Source organism: Tauraco erythrolophus, chromosome 1 (genome assembly GCF_009769465.1).
Source record: "Tauraco erythrolophus isolate bTauEry1 chromosome 1, bTauEry1.pri, whole genome shotgun sequence".
In the NCBI taxonomy this organism is placed as follows: Eukaryota; Metazoa; Chordata; class Aves; order Musophagiformes; family Musophagidae; genus Tauraco; species Tauraco erythrolophus.
The window spans coordinates 116,839,588-116,862,740 of NC_141465.1; the positions used below are offsets into that span (position 1 = coordinate 116,839,588).

Sequence of the window (23,153 nt, forward strand, 5' to 3'; positions counted from 1 at the left end):
TTGACTACGTGGTTCCTCTAGTACTTGAGATTGCAAGGGAATAAGATTCGATATAAATAGATCTTTGCAATCCAATGTTAAGTTTTTAATGTCAAGAAGTCATTCACTTTAACTTCATAAACTTCTTCCGTCCCCAAATGTAGACCATATCTGACCCAGTACACTGCTAGGAACATTACAACACACACTCTCAGCAAACACTGAAATGTCTCTTTAGGAGGTTTGCTACCAACACCTTTCACTCACTGAAGATTTCTAAGCACTTACTGAGTAAGTGAGGTCTAAGTTGACGTTTTCCGGAGCAGCAATTTGTTCACGTTGTCTCACCAATACTCTTTCCTTTCTTCCAGCCTCTTTTGCTTTTTCCAGAGCCTTAAACAAAATACTAGAATTTAGCAGTGCCTTGAATCTTACTAACCCAAGACAGCAAAAATACATTCATAGAATCACAGAATGGTTAGGGTTGGAAGGGACCTTAAAGATCATCTAGTTCCAACCCCCCTGCCATGGTTGGCACTACACCAGGTTGCCTAAAGCCTCATCCAACCTGGCCTTGAACACTTCCAGGGATGGGGCATCCACAACTTCTCTGGGCAAAACAAGTATGAAAAGAACATACTCATGTCCATTTTCTTTAGATGCACAGACTGTACCCAATGCCTGAAAAGTAGCAATATAAGCCACAGAAAGGTGTTAATTAGCAATAAGCAGACATACAGTTGTCTAAGTCTGCTTAAATGTATAATTTTAGAGAAGTATATTCACACACATATATATGCCACAATCACTTACGACTCTAGAAAATTATTGTACTTGTATTAATCACAGAAAGTGCATGCAAATGTTTAAAAAAAAAAATGGAATTTGGGCTTGGCATGTTTCCTTAGTCGCAGAATCTCAGTGCAGGGAGGTGTTGGAAGGAAGAAAGCGTAGGCAGGAAGCAAGCATGCATGTTATACAAAAGTAATTCTGGATGCTGGTAAATTGCTTCCCTTTTTTATCTATTCACAAGTGGTATTTCACGTTTACGTTTACAATTTGAGTAACTTCAAAATTCCTATTTTATCCAACGATCATCATCTGCAGATTGGTGTCCAGACCCTTCATGCAACTAATGCTACAGGTCTACGAGTGCCATCAGCAGTGCTGTATGCCTCTGCAAAGGCACAATGGTTAAAAAAGTAATGGCGAGCACTCAAGGTAGCTATTTGGTAGCTGGCCGTGAAGGGCATACTTCTCAAAGTGTAGCTTGATTCTTAGTCCTTATGATAGAAGGCCAATCCAAGTTGGCTGTTTTATAGATAACGAGTTAGAAACCTTGATGACATCTGCAGGAAAATGGATATTCTGCTGAACTTGTCAGAAACTAGCACAAATATCCTAGAGGACCCTTAGAATGGGCTGGTATAATCTACATAGAAACAACTCTTTGACACTCATCTCCTACTGAAGGTGAAATTCAGACATTATATCAGGAATAAATTAGGATAGGTCTGTAAGGATACTTCTCCTAAATGAACATAATAAATGGATAGACTTCTTTCATACTCTCTGATCAAAAGCTATCAGTAGCAGAAAAAACAATAATGTTTTATTAGAAAAGTGCAACGTAAGAGGATCTTTGTCAGCTTGAAGGGAGACCCATCCAGTCTACCAGATGTAAGTCTCACTTTAGGACTCTGAGTTTCACTGTTAGAAGCCTTCCTGTTAACTCCCCAAGGAAGAAAACTCCCTACAGTGTGGACTGCTAGGTGAAGATATTCTAAGTGAAATTCCTCTCTCCAGAGAAGTTATCAGGCTATTAGCTCAAAATATAATCCAAAAATCATGAGTACGACTAAGGTAGACCAGGAACCCAGATGGTTTTTGTAGTAGGCACAAACATAAAGGTAGTCTTCACACAGCACAGTATCATCCTGATATCAGAACTGTCTAGGCTGACCTATAACAATTAAGATGATCAGTGTTCAATCTTGTCTTAATTTGATCAGGATCACTGGAATTGCTCCACAAACTGAAGAAAGGCACATAACAGGCTTTTTTACAAGAGAAACAAGCATGCATTCAGAGAGCTGGGACAGTTTTTTTTCTCAAAGCCAACCAATAAAATGTTTTTTTGTAGTAGGCAAAAAGATATGGGATGTTACTCATACTGAAAGACAGTCCTCAAGACAACTGAAATCTTCCAGTCATAGTCTAATAGGGTAAATGTCCTATTCTGTATCTGAAAATACTCACGCTGTACAAGACAAAATCATTGACAAGAAAAGTACACTCTTGCTGTACTGATTCCAAAGCTAAACTGTTGTCTTAAAGAGGCGAAAATCTCGAACCAAGCATGTTTCTTAATGAAAAGCTAGATATTTCTCTACCAACAAAGGGCAGTTCCTGCCACTGCAACATGGAATATCTCACCTACAGGAGGCCAGACACATGCAAATAAAGGGTACCTACTTAAGAAATCTGACAAATATAGGTAAGATTGTAAGGATAACATACGTAGTCTGATAAGAAGCATCACATAGGCACAGAATATCACCTTGCATAAAAGAGCTAAGGAGGCCCTCACTGTGTTTGGAGAGCACTACACAATATAAAGTCCTTTCAAGATAAGAAAGTCCTCACTTAAGAAAGACCCTCACTGGGTCCAGCCTGGCTCCCAAGAGCTGAATCAATTCTAGACAGTGCTAACACAAGACTTCTGAACAAAGATGACCTATCAAAAGATGGACTGCATGCTTCCTAACAGATCCAAAAAACTGCAGCTAAGACTACTCCTACATTAGGACAGCTGAGGTAAGATAAAATGATGTTGTATCCGCCATGTTCCATAAGACCTAAAGAGATATTGAAAATTGCCTGAAATCAGAGTGCAGAGAGAAAAATATTCCTTCGTGTCAGACAAAAAGACAATATTTATTAAAATTGCTAACTTGTCCAAACAGCTTGAACTCACTAATTACATCTATACTAGATGTAAATCAAATGGGCTAGAGCCTGTAATTTAGCCACTATTAATTGGCACGACATTGCTCTAGTACCCTCTACAACAGACGAAATACATTAAAACTGCCTGTTGGAAGCAGTTCCTTATCCATAGTAACCTGCAACTGTATCTAGGAACTGTATAGAAAAATGCCAGTTAGCCTGGGCCAAAACTGTGCCAGTAACCCTGCTAAAAATCTACAAACCTATTGATTGAGTAACAAACACAGACGTTAAGTACAGTGGACAAACACTGCCATTTTCCCCGATTTGTAGCAAGGCTCAGACTGTTAGAGACTGTTTGCAATCTTTCTAATGAGTTTTGGAGCTCTTAGTCTCCAAAAGACGAGAATTTGATCAAACCAAAGGCCATCTAGCCTAAGATCTGTATCGGACAGTACTAAGCAGCTCAGGAAAAATGCTTTACCCAGTCTTATACTCTAACAATATCTGCTCAGATTACGCTCCTAGACTAAAAAAATTTAGACGACTGAGAAAGAAACGTCATCTCTCAGAGTTCTAGTGTTTTCCCCTTATGGATCAGATGCCACCAACTTGAGAGGGCAATGGATGAGCACAAAGGAAGTCTACATTCCTAAGAACCCAACGTATCTCATTAATTCTAACAGGTGAGCCTGCTCTGCCTCCAGTACTTTAGAAGCTGGAGCTGGCCAGTCCAAAGCACACGAAATAAAACATAAGCCTGATCCTAAGAAGGAAGAGTTAGAAGATATTTTGATACACTGGAACGCAAGGCTACTGCGCTTTATTGCCACTGTCCTTTGAAGGACACTGGTGTTTGCACTTCAGGGTTTGCTTAGTTTGGAAGGTTCCCTTGCCTGAAGGGCTGAAAGAAAATGAAATATTTCATCTTGATGCCGTCCCCTTACGGTGCAACAAAAGCAATGTAGCATCTACCACATGCTATAGCACCAAACGGTCCCTGACATAGAAGGGTACTGTGGAGGTGGCTTAAGTGAGATTGACCCTGCAGCTGAGTACCAGTCCTGGCTGAAAATTACATTATCCAAAAAGCCCAAGCAATATCAAGGAAACGGAATGTCACTCAAACAAGATCCTTACACATCTGTGGATCAAATGCTCCAAAGATGCCAATTGCAAGCCTGTTATTGAAGAAGGGTCACTCACTCCCACAGAGTCCATAGGTTAGACTGGGCAAGTCTGTGCCAGCATGACTAAATGATGAGACCCATTTGAAGAAGCCAATGGAGATATGTAACACTGAAATCTTAACAAATAAATACACAAGAAATACAGCTCCTACATTTTTATTATGTTTTCTAGCAATAAAAGGTATCGCTGGATTAGAAGAGTCATAGCAAAGTCAGAATTAAGATGATTTTAACAATCTGAAATGTTTGAACCCAAGTCAGTTTGAAACATCTACCTATACAAATCGTTCTTCACTTAATAGCAAAAGTGGTGAAATCCAGAAAAATTACCAATTTCAAGTCTCCACAGCTGTTAGCAATGCAGCTTTCTTCAACCAGTTCATTCACTTTTTTTTCCAACTGCCTAATCTTCTCTTCTGAACTAAAATATAAATAACAATAAAAGGATTAACACTAGTAACGTGGCTGCAAACACTAAGCTTTTACACAGGATATTCTCAACAAAACAACACAGTGATGTATCACATGTCACAACAAACTAGTTTTCCCACTGAAAGAAATACAATGTGAAACTATACCCAGAGAAGATCCTCCAAAGATATCACATTCACTCTTTTAATTTGAGAACAGAGATCTAAGAAAACATAAATCCTCTTACGAGAACAAGACAGACATGCACATTTCATGGACCCAATTTGTTCAGAAGTAATGACAGAACAAACAAATGGGCTGGTAAAGCTTTCAAATCAAACAGCTAGTGAAATGAAATATTGATTAAGAGCACTTCATTGAACCTTTATTTGCACAGATAATTTTAAAGTATGGCTTGCAAATGCAGATTTTAATAAACAGCTGTTATTTTTTCTAGATTTTTTCCTCAGTTAAATAACCAAACATTTCTTAGGATTCCATATTCCTATATTTAAGGAATACAACTTTTGTATTGAAAAGCTCAATGACTTGTTCTCAGTGAACTCCCCAGCATTCACACCAGCCTGCAAAACTTTCAAAACCTCAGTTTTACCTCAAGTGCTAAGGTCAGAGTGAACAGGGAAAAGCAGCAGGCAAAATTCCCCCAAATTCTGCAGTTCTTCCCAGAGAGCTGTATGAATCGTGGTGTCCTTTGCATGTCACACACTCTTCCATAATCCTCCACAATTCTATGTAAGTATCACAGCATTTGTGTGACAACAACTGTGTCCAGGTTGCTGAGATACAGCCACAACCAGAAATCACTGGAATCAGACATTCCTGAAAGCCAGTGCAACCGCTCTGATGAGTCAGCAAACCACATGCATAAATCTTTGCAGCGTTACTCCACAAAGTTAAGAGTTTGGCCCCTTAACATTTCATAACTGCCAGGACATTTTTAAACTCTACCCATCGTTGTTTTTTTGTTGCTGTTAATGCTTTGAAACAATTTAATGCAAAACTGAACAAACCTGTCTGAATTTTTCATTTCCAGAGGCGGAGCAGGACCTCTTGCTTGACCAAGAGGATCAAATGAAGAACCTGCAAAATTAACAGAGTACTGAAAATTGTAAAATAACATCTCCCTCTGGCAGATGATGATCTCTACAAACCATACCTCTCATGGCTGCCTTAGTGTAACCTGCAGCGTGCACTGCTGTCATTGGTCGAGCGACCCCATCCTTAAATAAAAAGGAAGTCATATTAAAATAATCTTCCTGAAAAATAGATTGTGGACAATATGGACATCAGTTACATATTACTAACCCTTTAAATAGAAAAATCAGTTGTTACCACTTCAGTAAACTGAATATTTTTTAAAATGTTTTTATATATCTTAAAAAAATATTTTATTTATTTATTATTTTAAATTTATTTAAAATGTATTATATTTTAAAATGTTATATTTACATTTTATATAAATGTTATTACATTATACATAATATAATATGGGTTTATTCAGCCTTGAGAAAAGGCTTAGCATCACGTTCCAGTGTTTAAAGGGTGGCTACAAAGAAGATGGGGACTCCCATGTTGTAAAAACAAGGAGTCACATGGAAAAGATGAGGGATAATGAGGACAAGTTACTCCTACGGAGATTCCAGCTGGACACAGGAGGAAAATTTTTTACAATTGAGAACAATCAGTCATTGGAATAATCTCCCCAGAGAGGTGGTGGATTCTCCATCACTGGACACTTTTAAGATTCGGCTGGACAAGGTGCTGGGCCGTCTTGTCTAGACCGTGCTCTGGCCAAGAAAGACTGGACCAGAGGATCCTTGTGGTCCCTTCCAACCTGGTACTCTTATGATTCTATGATAACTGTCTACAAAGTAGAGGAGCAAACACTACTGAGAAACTGTAACTGACACAAAGGAACACTTATTAATTTGTGCACATTTTGTATGTATTCATAGAATCATAGAATCATCTGGTTGGAAGAGACCTTCAAGATCATCGAGTCCAACCATTCACCCTGCACTGTCAGGGTCCCTAAACCATATTGCTCAACACCAAATCTACATGTTTTTTAAACACCTCCAGGGATGGGGACTCCACCACCTCCCTGGGCAGCTTGTTCCAATACTTCACAACCCTCTCTGTAAAGAAATTCTTCCTGATATCTAACCTAAATTTCCCCTGGCGCAACTTGAGTCCATTCCCTCTCATCCTGTCATTCATGACGTGGGAGAAGAGACCGACCCCCATCTCCCTACAACTTCCTTTCAGGTAATTGTAGAGAGCGATAAGGTCCCCCCTCAGCCTCCTCTTCTCCAGACTAAACAGTCCCAGCTCCCTCAGCCGCTCCTCATAGGACAAGTTCTCTAAACCCTTCACTAGTTTTGTCGCCCTTCTCTGAACCCGCTCCAGCACCTCAATGTCCTTCTTGAAGTGAGGGGCCCAAAACTGGACACAGTACTCCAGGTGTGGCCTCACCAGTGCTGAGTACAGGGGGACAATCACTTCCCTGCTTCTGCTGGCCACAGTTTCTGATACATGCCAGGATTCCGTTGGCTTTCTTGGCTGCTTGGGCACACTGCTGGCTCACGTTCAATCAGCTGTCGACCAGCACCCCCAGGTCCTTCTCTGCTGTGCAGCTTTCCAGCCACACTTCCCCAAGCCTGTAACACTGCAGGGGGTTGTTGTGGCCCAAGTGCAGGACCTGGCACTTGGTCTTGTTGAATTTCATACAGTTGGCCTTGGCCCATTGATCCAGCCTGTCCAGGTCCCTCTGTAGAGCCTCCCGACCCTCAGGCAGATCAACACTACCTCCCAATTTAGTGTCATCTGCAAACTTGCTGAGGGTGCACTTCAGAATACTTCATTTCAAACACCTATTATTTTTAGAAAATTCTTAAAAATTGTTGGTCTTGAGATCTGTAATGTACTCTAGCTTACTGTCACACTGTTTCAGAACTCGGTTGCTCTTGATTTTTATTGACAATACAGAGAATCCTATGAGATTATGGATCAGGATGTTTTACTTTATCTAAACCAAGAGAGGCACACACAACCTACATTTTTTTTTGTATCTGTAACTTATTATCAGACAATGATCCCAACACAAGAATGTCTGACTCCACTCCATGCCAGCTTATTAAACTTTCCTGTCAGAACACTGAGTGCACTAATAAACCTTAATGGCCCTGACCAGATTCACCTGGGGCCTCCCAACACACCCGCTACTCATGGGTCCAGAAGCTTTATTTAAGCTCAACCCTGGTCCCTCAGCCCCTGCCTAAGCTTTGTTGGAGGACTACTGGTTATCACATCACCCACAGCTATGTCTGGGCATAGAATCCCTTCATCCACATTTCAACCTGTGGACTAACCTCCTGGCTTGATCTTAGCCTTGCTTGTCACTATGGACATGGCCAGTGATCATTGGTCCCAACCCTTGTCTATATATTGACTTTTTGGCTTGACTTTGGACCATCGTGATATTGCTTTATGTTCTGGACTTTTGGTTGGACGTGGCCACCATTTCTGTCTGGATCCCGCTTGCCTTGCTAAGGTACTGTGGGACTGGGTCCTGGCTGGTGAGGCCTCTGTGCTGCAATGTCCCTCTAGACTGTTGGCTTGTTTTCCTTTAGGGAGTAGCCCTACTCTTGATGCTCCCTGGTAATTCCCATTTCCCACCTGGGCTGGCACAAAAGAACATAGTGGCTATAGATACTTTAACATTAAGTCAATACACTTAAGGGTGGTGGTGGGAAAATCATTGGTAAATTGCAGCAGATTCTTATTAGAGTATAAGTACATAAGAAAAACATGAAAATCAGAACTATCTCTCTCCTGTTTCAATGAAAAATTAATCATTGCATGTCAGTAAGTGTTAAAAAAGACTGCACTGGTATTGCATCCAACGCTGTGCTCAAAATAAAATACTCATCACAACCTTCATGCTTTCTGACAGTAGTATTTTCAAAAAAGGACAAATTAAAACAGTGTAATAATTTGTATTATTTCAATGAACTTTTAAATGCTTGTATCAAAACCGAACACCTACCAGAAAACTTAATGGTTCCACATCAATATAAAATGTAAATACTGAAACTTTTACCTGTATAGCTCCTGTCATTGGTCTTCCCATGGACGAAGTTAAAGTTGCCTTTGACTACAAAAATAAGTAAATCGTTTGAAACTAGCATTGACAAAGCATTAGAAGCCTGTAAAGGTTGTATACAGTCTTCTCAACATTGAGTTTTAAGAGTTCATCTAACTCCCACATAAGTTCATAGCAAAATTCCCACTTATGTTATTCATATGCAATATACTGCCAGTGCCTGACAGACTTAATGTTGACACTTCAGTTAGCACAAATTCACAATATTGTTTTTTATGTATTCACATATTTTTCAGACCTTTAAAAAAAATTACACAGAAATTTATCTGAGGCAGCAGCACTTTCCATTATTAAGTTAGTGAAACTACTACCTTTAAATTCAACAAGTAATTTACACAAAATACTTCAGCTAAGATTCTGAGTACAGTTGGTAACAGATTAGTATAGGGGCAGATTTTAAGTCATACTTTCATGAAGATTTATTTTACAATAAATACAGATATACTTTGAAACTGCCAATGGATATCTTTTCCATGAGCTGACATGTCACATACTGTCTTTCTGTAGCAGCGTTAAAAGAAATAAATGTGAAATATTTAGTAGTAAGTGCTAAAGGTTGCTACAAACATACAATACAAACAGATAAAACCAAAGGGTTTCACACCATGAAAAAGCATTCCCCTAATTCCCACTACGAAGCCTACGTTTTACTATTTTACTCGCTATCTATCACACGTTGTGACTGTTTTTCATTTTTTCTGCTAAGGCTGGATCTACCTTAATAAGGACTGTAGTGCAGGAGAAACAAATCTGCAGAGTGAAACAGCTAGTGCTGTGGACTGGACAATGCTTTGGAGGTTTCTAGCTCTACTAATGCAGGTAAACACCTTAGTCTTTATTATCCTTAGAAAGTGCCTTTGTGTGCACTCCTTTAAGAAGATAGCTTTTCCCGACACTACATGGTACTACACTAAACATCTGTAAATACAACTGCTAAGAAAAAGCAGTCTCAGAAGGAATATATCCAGAGCAGGAAACAGAAGGTTCAGAGTAAAGGGTGTATTTCAGTGACTTATAATAGAGTTTAGGTGTTCTTGAAATGGTTACCCAGCTAACTTGCTTAAGAGATCTAAAGCAACGCACAGTCTTTTCAAATTTGACTGAGACAGGCTAACAGGTTGAAAATTCATTAGAATAAAGAGACAGTGGATGTAACACTAGTGCAAAACCTCTGTTTCCACAGCAAAACAGGTTAAAGTGTTAGTTATTTAAGAGTCACAATGGGTTAAGTATACCAAAGAATGCAACCAACTTTTTCTGATTAAACTAGACATGATTCGAAAGCCCACATTATTTACGAATTAATTTCACCCTAACTTTCAGAAAACTTTTCCAAGCCCAAATAACAACACATTCAGTTCCCCCTGCAAGAAAATCAGGTTAATACCTTGGACTCTACTGCCTTATGCAGTGTGGAAGTTGATTTGCAGTATGGTTTGGGAGAAAAAGAAAAGAAAAAAAATCAGTAACCATGCCTTGACCAAGTATGGAGTTGTGAATTAATTAAAATTAACGAATACGTGTAGTTCACTGCAAGAAAGTACTTAGATAAAAAGAGCTCACTGTGCAAGGGATTAAATGGTAAATTTAGTTTTTGGTAAACACCTCTTTTTCATTAAGAATACAACAAAAACCTACCCCAAATCCAGTAGCTAAAGGTCTTGAAGCTGATGTACCAGGAATTTTGGCTGTCACCTGAGTGGGAAAAAAAAAGGCAAAAAATACCTCTCATCAATTAACAAACATATGTTTGAGTTATTGGTCTTTCTATATAGTTTTAATAGTGAATTCATAGAAATAATGTTTTGATTGTTATAGAAAGAATTCTCATTGTAGAACCAGATTATTCTGGCAAAGGAATTACATTGATCAGACAGTTCTAGCTCTTCTTTAGACACATAGTATGTACTTCTAAAGTGCAGGTGCCAGTTTTATATTTAGTTTTGAAAACTGATATAAGATCAAGTTACAGCTAAGTGAAAGTAAGAAAATCAATGTAAATTACATGAAGATGGAGGAAAAAATTATCAGAACAATAACAAACGGTTTTCTAAATCCCACTGTCTAGTACATATCTCAACTTTCTAATTGTATGTCAAAGGCAGTAATTCTATGTATAGAATAGTAAACAAACTCCTTTCAGAATGTATCATTTTGCTCTTTAACAAGGTTTTACAATCTCATTTTTTCAAACAAGAATACACAGTTCCAACTAAGGTTCCTTGTTTGCTCTAGCTTAGCTCCAGAACTTAATGGAACTTGTGGTGTGCTAATTTTTTATTTATTTTTCATACAAATAACTGAAGTCTGTATATTCACGTTAGTAGTAGACAAAAAAAGTTAAGAGATTCCCAAGATAAATTTCTATCAGTGCCAAAATTAGAGCTAGGGCTCTAGAGAAGGTCTATGCTATTGCAACCCATTTTAAAAGGTACTTACAGGGGGTCTTCTACCATGACTTGTTCTCGCTGCCTGTTGAAAACCTACATCATTTTCTAAATCCTAGAAAAGATAAAATAAGAATATCAACCCTTTAAAACCACAATACCCAAAGCCACAATTCTAGAACTTTATGACTACTGAAAGTAGATAGGTGAAAAAAACACCTTCTGTGACTTGAAGATAACTGAATGACAAGTTTTAATGACAATAAAGATTCTATTATTTTGTCTATCTTTTTTGATATTTTAGATTAGGAAATGTAAAAACTCATTATTCTCTGAAAAATAAAAACACACGGAGGAAGCAGAGCTTAAGTGATAAAATATAATACGAAGTTTTATTTCCCTCCTAAATCTTACTACTAGCACCATTTCTAAATTTTAACATTAATGCCTGCCATGCCAATACATTAAGATATCTCATGTCTCTGAGGTCACGCTGCAGCTCCCATGAACTTGGCACTCGGATTTCACACACAGTACCAAGTCTTGCAACACTGGCCCGGCTTTGAGCAGGGTAGTGGGTTTGGACCAAACGACTCCCGTTTTGTTCCAATTCACTACACCAGCAGTTACCAGAACATGGTCTGCAGGGTTACAGTAAGTCATCTCAGATGCTCTACTTATTGCACAGAGACCTGACAAGGACTCCACACTACTGTTATCTCTTTCAGCTGCAGCATAGCAAGAGATCAATGACCTACTGACCAGGAAGTAGCCTCTCTTGTCAGAAAACTTGCTGCTGCACACTGTCTGGGAAACGCCACATTAAATGTGCCTGAATGTGAAAATGGCCTTCAAATAACTAGGATTTTACACTTTATAAATTCTAACCACTACAGCATATTAGATCTGCTATGAGATGCACACAAGTTTTTTGGTGGAACAGAAAACTATCAAAAAAATAACTATTCAAAATGATCCTGGTGAAACTGTGTAATATAATTCCTTGCTAAATAAAGAAAACTTCACTTCAAAGCAGTAGTATACTTGCACATTACTGTACGCACATGTTCTTCTCTTGTACTTAGAAGTTAAAATCCTATGTATGGTAAAGGTGGGAAACAGCAAATATTTTTACCTCCGTGTCAAACGTGGGATTATAATCATTGTAGCCAGAATAAAGATCATCTTCATCAGTCTCAGGAGCCAAATGCACATTTTGCATCATTTTTCTGTGAAATATTTAACATGCCAAATATTATCTCAGTGGCTTTATATATATCTTTAAAAATGTAAAATATAAGTAGTAATACGGTTTATAAATTCGAAAGAGCTCCAATTTCATTTTAGTTTTTAATCACTGCCTTTGAAATAAAAAAAAAAAAACTATGAATAGTCATAAAAACTAGAGTTCACCTATAAATAATATTCAACGGCACCATTTCATAGAATTAGATTTTGTTAGGTGTTTTGATTTCATGACCACTGTCATGAAAATTGCTTTAAAGAAATTTACCATTAAAACTAAAAGATCGTAACGAGTAACTGCATTACTCGTAGGATGGTATCTTTACATTCTCAGACAATTCAGATTTGAGATAGTTCTCTCATATTCTAAAGCTTGTCTTTTTTTTCAATTAGACCAAACCACAGTAGTCAGTCTTACGAAAGAGCTAACTTCAAATCTTCCTTCACTTGTGTCCTTGTATCAACACAGCCACAGCTATTCTTTACATGCAACATTCTTCACACAATTTTGCTATTTCAAGTGGTTTTTAAAAAGCAGAATTAAAGCAGCCCGAGTTTCTTTCTTCACAAACACGTTAGCGTCTAACACGGCTGCGTTCACCTTGCGGTCTTTCCCTGGCTGAGGACACTAAGGAGGTCTCTCTCTCTGCCTGGCTCCTTACTTTCACAAAAGTCCCCGGAAGCTCACACCTATCCCAGCTGTTACACGCAATACACTTCACAAGGAAGCCCCAGCCAGGCCGAGGCGCTGCACGTCCCGCCGCGGGCCGCTTCCTCTCCAGCAGGAGGACGCGCCCCGCTGCTTCCCACTTGGCTGCGGCCTCCTCTAAGCCGTTCGCGGTGCCGCACCGCTCCTTTTTGTGGGTGTCCTCAGCCGGCGCTCGAAGCGGGGGCCGGCGGCGACGTGCCGCGAGCTGCTCCGCCTTCTCGAGGGCGGCGGGAAGGCACCGCCGCGCCGCGCCGAGCGCACGGCGGAGGGGCCGCGCCGCCGGGCAGTGCGCGGCAGGTCGGTGAGAGGCTCCGGCAACCAACGCGACAGTCCCGACAGCCCGGCACGGCGCGCACGGGCTGCTCTCCGATCGCCCACCTCCTGCTGCGGGCGGCGCGGCGGCCCGCTCCCCTGCCCCGAGCGCGGCGGAGGCCGCCGGGCACAGCCCGGCCGCGTTGCTACGGGAGACGCGGCGGAGAGAGGTGCGGATGCGCGGGGGCCCGGCGCATGCGCAGAGCGGCTGCCGAAGCCTTTGCCCCCGTGCAGGCGTTGCCGGCCGTGAGGGGGTGGTTTGGCGGCGAATGGCGGCAGCAGAGCGGGGCGGGTGGATGGGCGACAGGGAACCTGTGCTGCGCGGGTGATTCATCCCTTCGGCTGACGGAGCAGCCGGCCCGCGGGCCGCCCTGCCAGGAGCGGTTTGAGCGTGCTTAGGCCTGGGGTTGAAAAGAGAAAGCTGACCCTCATCTCGTTTCCCCAACTTAAACAGCGAGAGAGTTCTGTCCTCCAAAATGCGTAACTGTAGGGAGGAACCCACACAAATCCAAAAGTTTCAATGACCGTTGTTTAGATGGGAAACTACTGCTCTGAACTCTTCTGGATTTTGAGTGGATTCGTCTTGGGCACTGAGCTAGAGCTGAATGCAACGGGAACTTGGCTTTTTGCTTGTTCTGGGACTTGCTCAGAATCGATCCTGCAAACATTTAAACATACATTTCATTTCCTGACTTGGGTTATGTGTATTTCCAAGCTGGGAGCCTGTGCGCTATGCAATAAATGTCGTGTCCCGGTGGACGTACAAACAAATTTTGTTTCCCCCTATGCTTTCTTCATCGTCTGGAAGAGGAACACAAAACTACTGTGAAGGATGGCGGACTTGTCAGACTGCCTACCTTTAGTCCACGGGATAAGGAGAACACACACGGAAACAAGATCTATTGTCTGTTAGACATGGCTTTGCAGTGTGCCAATAAAAGTCTGCAACATGTGGATAACATTTACCAACTTTAAAGGGAAAATTATTAAGATAAATGAGTTAGTGTTCCCAAAACATTAAATAAAGAGCAATTAAAATTCAGAATGGGGAAAAAATTCTAGACTTCTCTGTAATGGGAAATTTAGGATTACATGATCATAGAATAATTCAGGCTGGAAGGGACCTCAGGACATCTCTCCCATCCTTATACCTAGTTTAAATTTCTTTGTGTGTCATCTCAAAAGTAAAGCAAATATGCTGTCATTTTATGGTGAAAATAGGTATCTCATGCTATAGATTTGCTATCATGAGAGAAAAGCAAATCTACTATGGTAAAGTGAATGGCTTCCTGCATAGCTGTCAAACCTTGTGCTGGAGCACATGTCCCATACCTGAGAACACCTCATCACAGTGCATGCCTTTAGCATGTTTCATGAGCTCCAGACTATTGCTGGCCCATGCCCTCTGGAGCCTGGTAGGTCTCCACCAGTGGGCATGGCTGTCAAGCAGCAGCTGGCACCTCTGGGCAGAGACCTCATCACAGTCACCACACACTCTCAGGGTGCTCAGCCGCACCATTTTTTCCCGTGAGCTCTGGAAATCTGCTCTCAAAACTGAAAGGCTCAATAAAAAAAGTCGGTAAAGCTTACCATCTGCCATAGTCTCTAAAGCTCAATAAAATATTAAAGGCCCTAATGTCTTAGAGAAAGGTGATTCCTACTACCATTTTTACTACTTTCTCTTAGTTGGTATTTTGGAAACATTGGCAAGTGTCAGCTGATTTGCCCACTGCAAATTATTATGCTCTAGGGAAAGCATCCCATGCCTAAATGGGAAACAGAAGAGAGCAAGGATCTCCAAACATGCCTACAGTATTTTTGAGAGAGAAAATATTTTACGAGCCCAATTGTAACTTACCCCTACTGCCTTATGCTAACGGCGTAAGAAAGCTGCAAAGATGATATACAGTGCAGAGCCAGTCAGAACACCCTTCTTCTGGCCACGGTTTGTGAGCATTATGCAATGTCAGGGCTTCCTGCTGCTCACCTTCTTTCAGCCTCAAAGTCCTTTCTGAAGAGATAAGGCGCAGAGGATATGAGTAACATATCTTTCTACTCTGGCTCCCAACAAGAGAAACAAAGATAACATAAAGACGTATTAAGACATTATCACTTCTTGCATTAACCTTTTCACGTTCCATGCATGAACCACTTTCACACAGAAACTTCAGACTTGAGACCTTTGGACATAAGAATCTTTATACCTGAAGTTTCTGGAATACAAGTTGTTTTTTTTTTTTTCAGAATAACAGACTTAAGGTGGGAAAAATTTTCAAGTGACTTACTTGCCACAAATTATGAACTTCAGCATAAGAAGTTTATGCACGTTTCTAGTCCCCTTTTTCTGCCTCATATAGAACTGAGCCTATGTTTTTCAGATTTTTCTGATTATCCTCAGACACATTGGTATGTACTGGTGCAGCAGGTACAGTCTGTGTCAAGAGCCTGAGCTCTGCTACCCAGCTGGTCCATATCAGGGACCTGGACATACTGGTGCACATGCATACTCTGATTTTTCAGCCCAATTATCTAGGGCAGTGGAAAGAAGGCACCGTGATAAGGAAGCAGCACGTCTGTCTTGTAAAGGTGACGGTGCCCAGGCATCACTGGAATCTCACCATGTTCATATTATCGAAATTTCATACCCTCCAAAATCTGGTGTATGCATTCAAACCAGCTATTTGAAGTGGTCCCTGGCCTGCGTGGTCCCTGACCATACTGGGAATCGTTTGGGAGAATGATAACTAGCTAACACTATAATGGGCTATTTTAACCCCAGGGACAGTCAGCTCCAGCGCCTGGTCCAGCCTCTGGCAAAGCTGCACATTGCCCACAGTGCCGGAGTGTGCACCAGGCACCAGGAGCTTGGGAACACTCCCTGGCACAGCTCCTTAGGCCTCTCAGTCCAGCTACTACTTCTGACATTCTCACAACAACATGAGAGTCTCAACAGACTTTATTTATGTTTCTAAAAGCTGTGTCAATCTACAATTTATTTTCTGGTGCTATGAAGTATAAGTGGACCTTAATGCATGAAGATTTAACACAAACCCCCAAAATCTCAGGATCCTTTGTGGCAACACAAGACCTTACTCTTGAGTTGTGATTATAACACATCTTCTAACAAGATCATGCTACAAGGAGAAACCCATATGATGTAATTGTCTTTACTGGTTTTGGCTAAATCCAGAGGGCAACCTAGAACGTGAAGCTGCCAAAAAAGTGTAGTAAATTTGGTGAACAGCCCAAGCAACGTTGTATGCTGTGAATTTCCAATCATTTTAAGTTGGGTTAAGCCAGCACTGTCACTAAATGGAGTTGTCCCATTTTTTTCCCACCTGATTTTCATTCCTGCCCCGTCTCAGTCCTCTGACTGGCATCGAGTCAGATGCTTGTGCAGCTGAAGCAAACTGCAAATCTAATCGGGTTTTTGTTCAGTTACTTTTCAAGACATGAAGTACCTGATCCCATAAATTCAGTGAAAATTTACGGCAGATTAAGGAGACCATGAAGCTGTACTCCTAGTACAAATTTCTCTGCCTTTTAGCACATGGTGTACCTGTCTTTTTGCAGCAGTAACGTTGCAAATAAGGATTCAGACCAACTGTTCCAGGACCTGCCAATTCGGGTTCAGGGGTTACTGGCCACCGTCTGCCTGTTACAATCGTTGTTAGTGTGTACCTTACCCTTGCCTCTGGCAGTTTAACTGTTTGTCTAATCAGCCACCAAGAGGTGTTTTTAGAAAACAGTCTGAATTGAAAAAGTAATTCTCCCATTACAATATTTTAAAAATATTTATCTAGCATTGTATTCTGGACTGACATTTCTGCTGTCATGTGGAGTCAGTCGCTCCAGCTACCTCGACTGCCACAAACAGTGAATCTGCGTTTAACTGCTCCTCTGGGAACTAGCTTGTGTGCTTGTCAGCATATCTCTAGAAATTACTGAAGGGAAAAAAAACACGGAACACATTTAAAATTAAAGCCTTTCTAATACTTAATCTTTCAAAATATTTTTTTTAGTTGCAAATTTAAGAGTTAAATGGTAATTGAACTGAATGGTAACTAAATTTATTTTAAAGACAGTTAAAAATGAAAAAAATTAAAGCCTCAGATCATGCTCTTCCTATACTTGAAAATTCAAACTTCAACTGTTTAGTACTTTGCTGACTGGTCTCTGTTACAGCCCTGATACTCTGGGCTCATTTATCTCACTGACAGATACACGTTGCGTTACCTTCCCCCGTTACCGAGTGTATGAACAGCATCCGTGTCAGAATCTTTACGTATTAGCTCTTTGTTTCTGGGCTGTTAAAAACACAGCTTTATCGCACTTCATAACATAAAGTTCCTCCAGTTAATGTTGCCTAACATAGAATCATAGAATTTCTAGGTTGGAAAAGACCTTAGAGATCATCCAGTCCAACCGTCCCTAATCCCCCATTAAACCATATCCCTAAGCAGTTCATCCACCCTTTTATTAAACACATTCAGGGATGGGGACTCAACCACCTCCCTGGGCAGCCTATTCCAGTGGCTGACAACCCTTTCAGAGAAGAAATACTTCCTAACATCCAACCTGAATCTCCCCTGACTAAGCTGATATCCATTTCCTCTTGTTCTATCGCCCGTCACTAATGTAAAGAGCCCTTCCCCTACCTCCCCACCATCTTTCCTCAAGTATTTGTAGGCTGTAATCAAGTCTCCTCTCAGCCTCCTCTTCTCCAGGCTAAACAGCCCCAACTCCCTTAGCCGCTCCCCATAAGTTTTATTTTCCAGCCCCTTGACCAGTTTAGTCGCCCTTCTTTGGACCCGCTCCAGGAGCTCAGTATCTCTCTTAAAGCGAGGGGCCCAAAACTGGACACAATATTCCAGGTGCGGCCTCAACAGTGCCGAGTACAGTGGCAGGATCACTTCCCTATTCCTGCTGGTCACACTATTCTTGATGCACGCCAGTATCCCATTGGCCTTTTTGGCCACCTGGGCACACTGCTGGCTCATATCAAGCTGGTAGTCAACCAACACCCCCAGGTCCTTCTCCGCCAGGCAGCTCTCCAGCCACTCTTCCCCAAGCCTATAGCGATGCTTGGGGTAATATAGTTCTGCCCTAAACATCAAATTACTATATAGTCTGCATTTAGTAAAGGAAGTAAATCAATTTATGTACAATTCAAAAATAAAATGAATGGCAGAACTTTATTGTGAATAATACATATATTATGAATAATATATATGTTGTAGTTTGGGTTTAGAAGACATTTGCAACAGGAAAATTATCTCATTAACAGGTATTTTTACTGCTAAAGGATATAATTCCATCTAGTTTTGCTGAGTCATGTTTTTGTGATGTCTATTTTACTCCTATTTGCTTTCTGATTCCTGCAGATAGCTTCTTTGAGAATCAGTATTTTAGCAATACTATTAGTATTTGCATCAGATCATTTGCACTGTGAAAGACCACCTAAATCAACTGCACGAACTACTAGCAATAATTAAAATTATAGTTTTATTTGTAGCATAATTTTAATATAATTACTAGTTATAATTACAGTACACAAGCCATTAGTTAGAAGTCTACAGAATAGGAATAAAGTTATTAAATTAAAGCTATCATTTGAACACGTTATGTTTTCTGAGTGTTAAACCACGACACCGAACCATTAGTATCGTAGCAGCAACGTACCATAGTCCGTTACAACAGAAATGTACTTCCTGGTTGCTCTGGTGAGCAAGTAATGTATTAAACCAATCTGGTACTTAACTATGCCTCTGTGCTCATCCCATGCCAAAAGCTCAGGCTAGCACACTCTGTATTTTAGAAGCATGTGATTCCTTCGTTTTCTGCAAGGGAGGGAGTCACATTCACGCCTCCCTCATATTCCACACTCCTGTAGTTCACACTAAATGCCAGGAACTGCACCTTGTTTATTCCACAACACTTTTATACCCAGGACCTTTCATCATATTATTGGTTATAGGTTTTTGATGTTTCTCAGTTTAGAGTGTATCTTCGCTCCTTCCCATCTAAGTTGCAGAAGGAGAAGAATCACTGTCCCTTATTCTTGGAGGCTGCAAAGACTGGGCCTGAAAATTATTGTACTATTACACAATGAAAATGAAACTTTGCTTTTTTTAAAAATCACATTGGCTTCCTTTAACCTGCACTTCGGAGAACTGAAGGTGCTATAGTCTCCTTTCTTCTTGCAAGCCTCTCTTTTTCTCCACTTTTCACCTACTAATGTGTTGACGGTTTGGACTCACCAGTGCCTCTGGTCATCACAAAGAATGGGGAATATGGCTGCTGGCAAACCTTAATCAAATAACAAACACAGAGCTATGTGGATTTTTCACTAATATACAGATGACAATAATATAATTCACATTTCACTACCACAGACCCCTTGTTTTATTCGCCAACGGAACATAAGGGCCCCATAACTGCTATTACCACAACTGGGATTAGTTCTCAAACCCCTGTAGTAGTAGCACCTCCGGAACAGTTTAACTGAGCTTTTAACTCTGCTGGATCCATTCGTTTATCTGTAACGGCTTTTGTCTCTGATAGTCCAGTAGTTCTTAAGACAACTAAGGTACAAATACACATCTCAGGAGATCAAAGAATATTAAAATAACTGGTAAGTACTTCCAGATGGGAGCAATGGTGAGCTTGTTCTGAAACCATACTTCCAAAGCCCAGGAGACATTAGTTTTATGTTCTAGAAGCTTGATTTTTTTTCTTCGAAGTAAAAACATGAGTACACAAAATATGTATACATTGATTGCTTCAGTTACACTTTGCCTAGACAAAGATCTTTGTGTTTGTAACACATGCCGAGCCATGCCATTTTGAAATAGTGTTCAAAGGAGCAAAACTGGTACTTGCTAAAATTGTAGAAGACATTGTTTCCTACACCAGCCTACAAAAGCTATGAGCAGCAGAACTGGCAGAGCATCCTAAAGCCTTCTGTCCCATTTCCTTAAATCTCCCTGCGGCTCAGTTATGGCCACTTTGCTCCACCTGTGTTTCCTAGAGACTGGCAGGTCTCAGGTTACATGGGTGGTGTTAAGGTCGGGAAGTCGAGGAGATAACTGGTTTGGTTTTCCACCTGCTGTCCATTGAGTGGTCTTCATGAAGCCTTTAGGAATTTATACTTTAGAGACCTCTGTCTCCTTGTTGAATGTGGTTGGAATTAGCAAAGTGCTAGTGAGGGGAACGGATGTACAAAGTGATTATGTAGGTCTTTTATTTTTTTCTTAGAAACTGGAAGAAATGATAGCCAAACAGAGGTTCACGGAACTTTGTTAGTAACTATGAAACGTTTATTCTGGGAACAAATGTATTAATTTTCAACTTTTTTTTTTTTTTTCAGAAAGCCAGAAACACAAGAAAACTTTAAAGTGTTTCACGGCTACATTAAGAATACAGTAATGTAGTCTTTGATAACAAGTAAGCATTCAAAGTGTTAACTTTTGTATCTTTTCAGGATTATCCAGCCTGATTAAGGAGCAATATGTGGAGGAGTAGGACTTACACAAAATTAGTAAAAATAAGTACTGCAGCATGCCAACAAGAACAGTAGATATCGTAGAGCAGCTTAAAGAATTACATTAACATTGTAATGTCATATTTTTGCACAATTTTAAAGTTTTTGTAGAAAAACCAAGGACAGCAAAAAAATATTTTTAATTCAGAATTCAAGAAGAAAGTATTTTTAAGAATAATAAGGCCTTGCTTAATGTGAAAAAGGTATGGAATTAGTTTCAAATTTGAACTTTACTTTGGAATTCATTCGTGGTCTTGTGAAAATATAGATAGCAAGGGGGTTTGGTGTATTCTTGTACTGTGGCCAAAGTGCGACAGGGTCTTTGCGTCCTCAAAGGCAGCTGCGAATCCCAAGGCCCGGACTCTCACAGGTGTGTCAGTTTCATCGAGAGCTGACGTGGGGGTGCCTGAACACCTTTGATTACATGGCCATAGGGATTCACCCTTTTCAACAGCAGGGTAAAACCTTGGCCTCTACCCAAAGCTCAGCCTTGTCCCACCCCAGAGCAGGCACGACAGGCAGGCCTCTGTCCCGGCAAAGCCTGACCTCCTGCCCCTCGTCCTGCAGGTGACCACCCTTGCCTGCCACCTCTTGCTGCAGCCTGAGGGTGAACGTGCAGGGCCTGCCTTTCCACCGGGCCGGAGCAGCGCTGGCAGCACCACACGGCAGTTCCTGGGGAAGACTCTGCTGATCCTGTGAGAGATGGTGGTGTCGCGGCCGTGCCCCTCGCGGCCTGTGGAGAACGGGGAGGGGAAGGAGGCAAGCTGGGACGCGGCCCAGGCGAGAGCCGCCGGTAGGTGAGGGGGGACGGGGAGGCCTCTCCGTGCCCGTGCGGGCGTGGGAGAGGGAACCGGGAGCCCAGGGGCCGCCGCGGCCGCTCCGGGCGGGCTCCTGGCCCGTCGGGGGAGCGAAGGCCACCGGGCGGCGCGGGGAGCGGCCGCTGAGGGGCGCGGCGCGGAGCCAATCGGATCGTCCGTAGCAGGAGCCAATGGGGGCGGCCGTGACATGGCGGGAGCCGTGGGTGAGGGGCGGGCGCCTATTAAGGCAGAGGTGGCAGCGGCGGTGCGGTGTCTCCCGATTCTCCTGTGTCTCCAGGCCCGGCCCCCGCAGGCATGGAGCTCTCGCAGGTTGCGATTATCGGCAGGTAAAGTCTCTCCCGCGGGTAGGTGCGGCGTCCCAGGGAGGAGGTGCCAGCCCGGCTCGGCCCCGGGGGCTCTGGGAGCGGCTGCCCGGGGGCGTGCGAAGGGGCTCGGGCTCTAGGCGAGGTCTGGCCTGCGGGGAGGTGGGTTCCGGCCTCAGCGGTCCCGGCCGGCGCAGGCGTCCGATGTGGCAGCGAGGTGCCAACTTGGGGCGGTCGGTGGGTTTTGGCGTGTGGAGCAGGGCTGGGACGGGAGCAGTTTGAGGGAGGTCTGGCCGGCTGCCAGGCCGTGCTGCTGCTGGAATTGAGGAACCTGAGGCAATGCACCTGTTTGGCTCATTAGAGGCAGTGTCTTTGTTCAGGTCCCTGACTGCTCTGGGCTATTTAAAAAAAAAAAAAAAAAAACACAAACAAAACCAAAACAAACAACAAATGAACATCCACAGGATCTCTACTTGAAGTAAGTCATCCTTTGGGTCTGAAAGACTGCTGCCCTCTTTCATTGCAATGTTCTGTGTGTGTATAAGTGCAAAATGAGTGGAGAAATCCAAGCACAGCTTTAAGATTCTGTTTGTCAACTACGTTAAGAAACTCCTAAGCTTCTCAGGTGCTCCTGCAGTAATACTCCTTGCCACGAGATACAGTGGTGTTTCTGACTTGTGTGGGAAATGCCTTGTTTTATCCTCTTCTTGAACTAAAATTAAAGTTCCTTATTTGAACAATAATCTGGTGGGGAGAGAAAACGTGCTAGACACTATGCAGCACTATAACTTGGTCCTAGAAACGTGGGCTGCAGCAAACTTTATTAGTGAGACCACTTGAGGTCTTGGGACATGTGTCTCGGTGCTGTTGTGTGACAGTGACAAAGCTGGCTCTTACCAGTGGTGCTCCAGGAACTGACATTCCCTGTTAGGTGTGTGAAGGGCCAGGAGAGCTGGGCTGTTACTCACAGTGGCACAACTGCACTGAAGGCAGAAAAACTATTTCTGGTAGTGCCTGCAGAAGTTGTGTGAGTAAATCTGGTCGTTATGATTCTATGATTAATACTTCATCACTGGACCCAAAATGACAGTGCTTGAAGTGTCAGAAAGCACTGTCTTGGGG

General features: G+C 41.9%; 2 protein-coding genes across 3 annotated transcripts in view; one reads left to right on the top strand and one right to left on the bottom strand.

The window, feature by feature from the left end:
* Positions 1-13,454, bottom strand: part of IFT88 (intraflagellar transport 88) — a 50,546-nt gene extending 37,092 nt beyond the window's left edge. The window contains exons 1-9 of one of the 2 annotated variants that reach the window (XM_086613420.1): positions 13,435-13,454; positions 12,238-12,331; positions 11,155-11,217; positions 10,354-10,410; positions 8,653-8,706; positions 5,707-5,770; positions 5,561-5,630; positions 4,449-4,539; positions 268-372 (exon numbers count right to left, since the gene is read on the bottom strand). In XM_086613420.1, the coding sequence (XP_086469546.1) occupies positions 268-372; positions 4,449-4,539; positions 5,561-5,630; positions 5,707-5,770; positions 8,653-8,706; positions 10,354-10,410; positions 11,155-11,217; positions 12,238-12,327 (594 nt within the window). In that variant the 5' untranslated portion in view covers positions 12,328-12,331; positions 13,435-13,454. Of the gene's footprint in view, positions 1-267; positions 373-4,448; positions 4,540-5,560; positions 5,631-5,706; positions 5,771-8,652; positions 8,707-10,353; positions 10,411-11,154; positions 11,218-12,237; positions 12,332-12,515; positions 12,542-13,434 lie in introns of those variants that run through there. The other variant, XM_086613428.1, reaches the window with a different exon arrangement.
* Positions 13,455-22,023: 8,569 nt separating this feature from the next.
* The window catches only part of CRYL1 (crystallin lambda 1), a 60,800-nt gene continuing 59,670 nt past the window's right edge, over positions 22,024-23,153 (top strand). Inside the window, exon 1 of the mRNA XM_086613438.1 lies at positions 22,024-22,055. Coding sequence (XP_086469564.1) covers positions 22,024-22,055 — 32 coding nt within the window. The remainder of the gene's footprint in view (positions 22,056-23,153) is intronic.